General features: G+C 40.1%; 1 protein-coding gene across 1 annotated transcript; it reads right to left on the bottom strand.

Moving 5' to 3' along the window:
• Positions 1-1,589: 1,589 nt before the first annotated feature.
• NPVF (neuropeptide VF precursor) lies at positions 1,590-5,655 on the bottom strand. The gene is made up of 4 exons (XM_075588620.1): positions 5,520-5,655; positions 4,546-4,994; positions 2,749-2,853; positions 1,590-1,635 (listed from the first exon to the last, which is right to left on the bottom strand). Exons 1-4 carry the CDS (start codon positions 5,649-5,651, stop codon positions 1,590-1,592), a joined length of 732 nt encoding a protein of 243 aa, XP_075444735.1. The 5' UTR covers positions 5,652-5,655.
• Between the last annotated feature and the right edge of the window lie 2,512 nt (positions 5,656-8,167).

Genomic DNA, 8,167 nt, shown 5'->3' on the forward strand with positions numbered 1-8,167 from the left:
TTGTTTATATTGTTGTGGTATAGTTGCAGGCCTGTTTCTCCGCAATGACAGAGAAACTTGTATGTGCAGTCAATGGTGCTGTAGGATTGCAAGTGTGATCCCCTCAGGGTTACTCATGACTCCCAGGACATGATAAGATGCAACTTGTTTGCGGACCTTGGCTGATTTCTCCAAGGCTGCTCCGAGCCTGCTGAACTGGGATGGCTCAGCTGGCGTGCTGATCTTTGCACCCACCCTCCTTGGGACAGGGACCACTATCCTCCTGGTCTGGATTATTTTTGTGTGCAAATAAAAGGCAAAAAGATTGATGCAAAGAGACACAGACTGTAACACAGCTCCTTATAATCTGTGCACCAGGTACAGTAACTCTCTCCCCTGACACTCCACAAGGTGCAAGCCCGGGCAGATGGGGGGAAATTGGAGAAAAATGCTTTGCTACATACAGTATAGGTGTAGGATGAAAATGCCCCAGTTTTACTCCCAAATTGCCTTGATTAGAGAGAGCGATCCTATTTTACTACACTCCCAAGTGCCACAACATGTGGAGAGATGTGTGCTTGAGAAAGAGCACGCGTAACATGCTTGGTATATAAGCTAATAGATATGCAAAGTATATTGAAATGATTTCTATTAGCATCTATCCCGGGTGTGATCTTTTTTTGTACATGTGTCTCTCCACATGTTGTTTGAGGGGATATATATATATCTATATCATCACTTGGGGCTTTTCCCCTCCCTCTATGAAGATGAGTGCCACTTTTCAAACCCAAGGCGACAAACTCAAATGTCGGCAGAAGATTCACCCATCTCTAGTTGATACTTAAAATAAAAGAGACAAGTATTTGAATTTTATTTTTTGAATATTTGTACGGTGGCGACTCTTTGATAATTAGATCAAAATTATGCACACACACATCCACCCTCTCAGATAACCAGCCGGGAAGGTGAATGGATTACCGCCCTTTGCGGAAAGAAAGGGGAAATAAAACAAAGCATCAATCTCCAACATTTTATCTAATCACTAAACCTTCAATTACTTTTGTCCTACATAGGAGTCATTTAACAACCTACATTATCTTATATGTACCCTATTTTGAGTAAAGTTACCAGTTAGCAGCACCACCTCCATAACTCGGCAGTGCATTACCCGTAGCCCCTCGTAATTCCTTTAATAAAATGAAAGCATTTCTGGCAAATATTTAACATTTTTTTTATTTCCTTCTTTCATTTTTATTTATACAATTAATATTTGGTTTGCATTATTTTTTGTTGCGTAAATATTTTTTTCGCAATTGCTATTATTTTGATTGACACGTTCATTGCCACTGTATTGTACATCATTTTTCAAGTGATCTGTACATCAGGCAGGAGCCGCAGGATGCTGATATCACAACACTGCACAAAGAGTGCATATCTGCGTAGAGAAAACACTTTGTTTTAAAGGTAAGTAAGCAGTAAATGATAGATGTTGCTTTTAATTATGCTCTTATCAGGTGTATCTGTAAGCGGGTAGGGGGGGGGGGAGGGGAACACAGGGGTTCATCTTCACATTGGTTTTAATGCCAGATCTTCCAGTTAGAGATTTCTTATTAGTTTTGTAGTTTTCCTTCATTGTCATAGTCCATGCTCTGTATTCTGCAATAATAGCAACAAAATAAGTTAATCTTAAAGTATACACGTAATAAAAAAAACCAAAACACTTTATTCTTGTGGACTGGCCTTTAATTGTATTTATAGTTACATAATAGATTAGGTTGAAAAAAGACAAAAAATACATACTGTACAGTATACCTTATTTTTTTATTTTGTAGCAATTGAATGGAGTCTGCCTGTAATTTTTATGTAATCAATGTGTGGGAATAGCTGTTATATTCTATTAAAAGTAGTTTTTGTTTTTGCTTTGCATCGGTTAGGTATATATCATATGATTGTTATAGAGAATGAAAAAACATTCAATTAAACTTTGGTCCTCTGTGTTTTATTTGACAAAAAATTGGTGGGATTTCATCTTCAAAATGATAACAGATTGGTAAACATCATGTCATAGGTAATGCGCTATGTACATTAATGGCGCTATATAAATAAAGACATACTGTACAATACAATACAATGTGAATTAAAAATGAAATAACTGCACTAGTATACAGGCATACCCCGCTTTAAGGACACTCACTTTAAGTACACTCGCGAGTAAGTACATGTCGCCCAATAGGCAAACGGCAGCTCACGCATGCGCCTGTCATCATGTCCTGAACAGCAATACCGGCTCCCTACCTGTACCAAAGCTGTGCACAAGCGGGGAGACTATAGAGCCTGTTACAAATGCGTTATTTACATCAGTTATGCACATATATGACGATTGCAGTACAGTACATGCATCAATAAGTGGAAAAAGGTAGTGCTTCACTTTAAGTACATTTTCGCTTGACATACATGCTCCGGTCCCATTGCGTAAGTTAATGCGGGGTATGCCTGTATTGACATTCCACTGTTGCCCTAAGTGCTTTAAATATGAGATACAATATGAGATACAACTTTACATAGCCGTGAATAAATGGTACATATATACAGGGCTCGACAAATGCTACTCGCCTGAAAAAAAAGGAATTCGCCCCCCCCAAAAAATGTGATCACACTGTACAGTGGCGAAAATGTGACTGAGCGTGCACTGCCTCTCTCATCACCCCTCCTTCTCCTCTCTCACCCCTTTCTTCTTCTCACACCCCTCCTTCTCTTCCTCTCACTTACCTGGCTCTAGTGGAGCAGGGCAGCAGAGGAGGAAGACCATGGACGGCGGTGGCAGAAGAGGAAGACTGAAGACCACGGGAGCAGAGCGGCACAGGAGAAAGACAGCTTGAGGATCAAAGACCATGTCAGTGGAGCATGGCAGCAGCGGAATTAAACAGCTGGCGGTGGGAGAAGAGCACTGAGACCATGTGAGTGGAGCAGGGCAGCACAGGGAGGAGTGTGCCCCAGTGGTCCGACCTGGAACTCTTTACTGATTTCCGCTGTCTGCCGCTGCAACAGCGCGGCTCCTCCCCTGTCGGCTGTTCTCCTGCTTCGCTCACATGGTCTCAATGCTCTTCTCCTGCAGCCGCCACCGCTCGCTGTCTAACTCCTATGCTGCTCTGCTCCACTGACATGGTCCTCGGTTCTCTTCTCCCACTGCCAGCTGTCTTCCTCCTGTGCTGCTCCGCTGCCCTGGTCTTCAGTCCTCCTATTCTGCCCTATTCACCATCTGCCAATATCAGCTTGCCATGGGTGAGCAGGCGAGTGTATTTGTCGAGCCCTATATATAAAAGTAAAGAGTAGGAGAGGCAAGTTCTTCTCAAGGAGAGTTGACACTAATGAGTGTTGTAGGAGATATCTACATAAGCCACACATTGTTTTTGCTTTACAATATGTGAGTATTCTCAACTATCTGTATAAGTTTTCATTTTGATTATTGTGTTTGTATGTCAAGGAACAGTGCATGTTTTGGCTGACCTGGTGGCAAAGGGGTTTTTCAAACCCGGGCAATGCAGTTTTTGACCCAGTGCTTGCTCTCTGGTTTTCAAGATATTAAACACTTCAGGTCACGTATGCACTAACATTACTACATAGTCAGGATCGGGGTTTCAGATCCGCATTCTGTTTAGATAATTACAGTGGGTGTTATTTTTCTTTGTAAGGTGCAAACAATTGAAGAATGGCTGGGATCCCACGTCTGCCACATAGTTAAACTTGGAGCTGGATATCTTCGGTTGCCGCACTATACTAATAAAGTCTTACACCAGACATTTTAGCATAATAAACTGTTTTATTTGCAGTGTGCAAATGCACAATGTTTTGGGAATCTCCCTTCCTCGGGTGTAAATATTGTGTGTTTGCAACCTGCAAATAAAACAGTTTATGATGCTATAATGCCGGGTGTAAGACTTTATTAGTATAGTGCGGTAACCGAAGATATCCAGCTCCAACATTACTACATCAGTATATATTGATGCAAACTAGGTAACACACTACTACAATACTCTGAGTATTCATTGTTCACATGAAAATGAATACTTGACATTCATTCTACTGATATAATTAAGCAACGTCACCCTCCCAGCCTATTGAAATAGTCCAGTTATGGACAATGACACGGTACTAGTAGCATGTTCTCCATGCTCTGCATATAGAGAAAGAGAAGACGTCTTTATAACGCTAATTTACATTCCTGTAGTGTTTGTACTGGCTATAATGCTAGCATGTTCAGAATGAAAACCCCTATACAAGGTTATATAAAATGAAGCAGGGATTATTAATGATATATAATATATTAAAAAATATATATTATACATATGCATATATCTTTTAATGACCAGAACTAAATAAGTAAGATGGGTATTTACATGTTAACGCTGATGGGGTTCACAAAAATACATTTTGGGAAACCCTACAATAGAGGATACTGTGCATATTGTAACCAGTCTTTCTAAGATGGAGATGCATGTAAACATCCGAACAATGCTTTTTTTTGGTATGGATACACAATTAGCATTGCATTTTGCTATCACTTACCTGTCATTGTCCTCTTCCGGTTGTTGAATTTCTAGTGGATGGGAATTAATTTCATATTGCAGTTTTTGAAGATGTGTCGCTCTCCCAAACCTCAGTGGTAAAGTAGCGAGAGACTGTATAAAACGGCCCCCGTACGATGATCTGCCAAACCTTTGAGGCAGATTGGCCAACGATTGGAAATTGGCCTTGGCAGAAACATATCGCCCAAACCGTTGAGGTAGGTTAGGGACACTCTTAGCAATCTTATCTTCTGAAGCTCTTCCAAACCGCAGTGGCAAATTAGCCGCAGGCTTGACACCCCTCTCTTCTAGAAATTGCCTCTCAAACGGTATTGGTAAATTATTACATTTGTTCATGATGGGGGGCCTCATTTCATCTATGCCGTATGATCGCCACTGTCGGAGTTCTTCAGAGTTAAGATTTCTCTGGTTTTGGACACCCTCTCTGGACTACAAGAGAATATTTAAAATAAAAATGTTCACAACGGTGATTATATTATTAGTAATTAATTGTATATGTAAATTTCTTCCTAATTAGTTTCACGGTCTCAGTCATTTCTTTAACCTATGCCCATTAGCACCCATCAATCAGGATTTCTGATGTTACTGGCATTACATTTTAAATTCAGAATGAAGCTCCATGTCTACAAAAGATAAAATATTTATAAATGTATGTGCATTCCCTGTTAAATGTACACTGCCCTTCTTACTTTACAGTATGTCCACTAAAACAGGGATTTTCTGCAGCATTGCACCCTCTTAGATTTAAGTGCTACCATGATTGTATAGCTCCTTTACACTTCTATCACCATATTTACAGTAGCTATACTTTGCATGTTTTTCTTTCCAATGTCAGTCTTTGCTTTATAGTTATATGTTTCTGTAAGCATATAATAATTGAGATTTGCACACACAAACAAAAAGTTACAAATATGTCATATATTTATATAAGTTAAGTTCTGGTCTAATTCTTACCTCCAAAAAGTCATCATACTTTTCTTGGCTTTCCAGATTAGTCACTGACGATCCATCTGAACCGACAGAAGAAGAAATACATATGGCAAAAGTGCCTAAAGAAAACAACAAAATCTTACTGGCAGAAAACATTTCAATTTTCTTATGGCTCATTCAGCGTTTGGTCTTTGATGCTTGGTGCCCTCCAATATATATATAGTCATGGAACAAAACATGAAACTTAAATCATGACATTTCCCTCATCTATTTTCGGTTTTAATTAATAGTACATAGTACAATAGTAAATTAGATGATGAAGAATGTTGGGAATTTGTTTACCGAGCGATGTTCAATACTAATTCCACTTTTAAACACATTGACTTGACAAATATTTGTCATGTAATTCTACGCCAATTAATTAGGTAGCTTTGGAGGCCATAGCAATTAGGACTTACACAAACTATGTCCCATTAGCACATATTCCATCTTTCAATTGTTTAATGACAAAACATCCCATTAGTACATGCTATGAATATAAATGTAAATTTTAATGTTAAAAGATGTGTGCAAAACCTGGACATATACAAAAAAGGGTTTTCTAATGCAAATTGGTCAATGAGCTTAGAGAACATGTCCTTTCTTAAAGTACATCCATGGTAGTACAAATACAAAAAATGTCCCCGGCGCAAAGTGTGGTGATGATAATTAGAGTACCATATCGAAAGACAGTCCTGTTTGAAAAGTCAGTCCTGGTAGTAGAATGATTCATCAACAATGTGAGGTAGATTTTCCTCTAGGCGTGTTCCCTTATGTTGTCTGCAATGACAGAGAAAGAAAACACACCATTGCGCAGTATACAGACTCAATTGCCCCAACCTGAAGAGGAAAATCCCTACTTACAGGATATTTTCTTGTTCATTCGGGGGAGAGAATCTGTTCTTTAGCTCTCTTCCTCCACCTTGATCTCCACGGGCCCCTCGTGGTTCCTAAGGTGGCTCTCTTCAACTCGGTCTGCGTCGTCCCAGTAGCAGCATACACCGCAACAACCGTGGTTGGAGAAAATTGAAAGACAGCCTAGTGTACTCCGCAAATTTTATTTAACAATGTTAAAAAGCAGCGATGTTACACTCACATTTTGCGAGGGCAAACATGCCGCTCAAGAATGCCGTCCGCAGCCTATGTCCACTCGATGGTGTGTTGTTCACGACGTCGCGCGCCAACCGATGACGTCAGCGGCGCAGCGCCCGAAGTTCTCCCCACACCACGAGATGCAACGCAGGTGACAGCTTACAACGTGCACTGTACTAGGCTCCTCCTCTCTACGCGTTTCGTGACGCTACGTCACTTCCTCAGGAGATCCATGGTAGGATGTAGCATGCAATAGGTTGATTGTAAACCCCTTAAAAGTGGTACACACATTAGGAATTCCCCCCCCCCCCCCAAAAAAAAAAGGTTCCCTAAATACCTAGTTGGAATTTGGGAAGATACAACCTCCTCGATGCTTGTTAAGTTTAGAAATGTGGGTGACACGCAAACACAGTACGGGTTGGGAATTGTGTTAGAGATATGCATGGATAGTAAAATAGATTGTTTCACAGGCATGAATATAGGATCAGGCTGGCATCAGAAGCAGGAACTGATTGGGTCGACGGTTAAGTGTCCTGGCAGACAGCGTCAGGACTGAGAATCCAGGAGCAGCAGATTTCTGCGCTAAAAAGAAGCACAGGAAATGATTTGAAGTTGCGGTGTCCCCAGGGCAATAAATAATATGGTTTTTTTTTTTTTAATCTATTAGCTTTCCTACTGTAGGTACTGAATGTCTGCCTTAACATGATGAACCAATTCCTGGTACTGACGTTGACAAAATTGGTTTCCTATCCATCTTATGTACAGTATCTGTTATTAAATGGGGTGGTTAGTTGTTTTCACCACATGAGATGCAGGAAATGTATTAGTTTGAACAGAAGTATAGGATGACAGTTTTTGATTGGTTTAAGTTGAAAGTGTACTGTATACTTTTAAAATTCTCATGACTATTTTGTAAGAAGAGAGGATCAATAATGTTAGTACATCTCAATCTCACAGAGGTAAAATTAATATTATAGTGAGACTGAAAAAAGTAGTTTCAGCTAGAACAGAATTTCCATTACTCGTGTGATGGCAGATACTGGATCTCTAATTAAAGGCTATGGTGCCTTTCTAGTAGCTCCAGTGTGACAAACCGCTTCTGAAGTGCACTTTAGAAGCGGATTGGCATGCTTTGCTATTCTGTAAGCCTTTCTTTTATGTCCAATCCATGTCTAAAAGGCGTTTCTAGAAGCAGTTCCACTCTGGCTCTGCCAATCTAATTTGTTAAAAAAGCCTCCAGATTGCATTTTTGAACTAAAACTGCTCTATTATGGGTGACAAGAATGGTATTGCAAGTTACTGTACAACCCGAGCCTAAAATATGGGGTTGGCTGATAGAGCAAAACCCATACTGTAACTCAGACTGGGGATGGAGCTTCTAAAGCAAGTACAAACATGCGTGTTGTCACTTTCTTTTAGAAGTGGTTTAGAAGAAGCGGTTTGCAATAGAGAATATTTTTTTTTCTCACATTTCATTCCGCTACTTCTAAACATGCCAAACTTTGCGGTTTGGCAATGGCAACTTCGGAGCTACTAGAATA

This window comes from Ascaphus truei, chromosome 2 (genome assembly GCF_040206685.1).
Source record: "Ascaphus truei isolate aAscTru1 chromosome 2, aAscTru1.hap1, whole genome shotgun sequence".
Classification (NCBI taxonomy): Eukaryota; Metazoa; Chordata; class Amphibia; order Anura; family Ascaphidae; genus Ascaphus; species Ascaphus truei.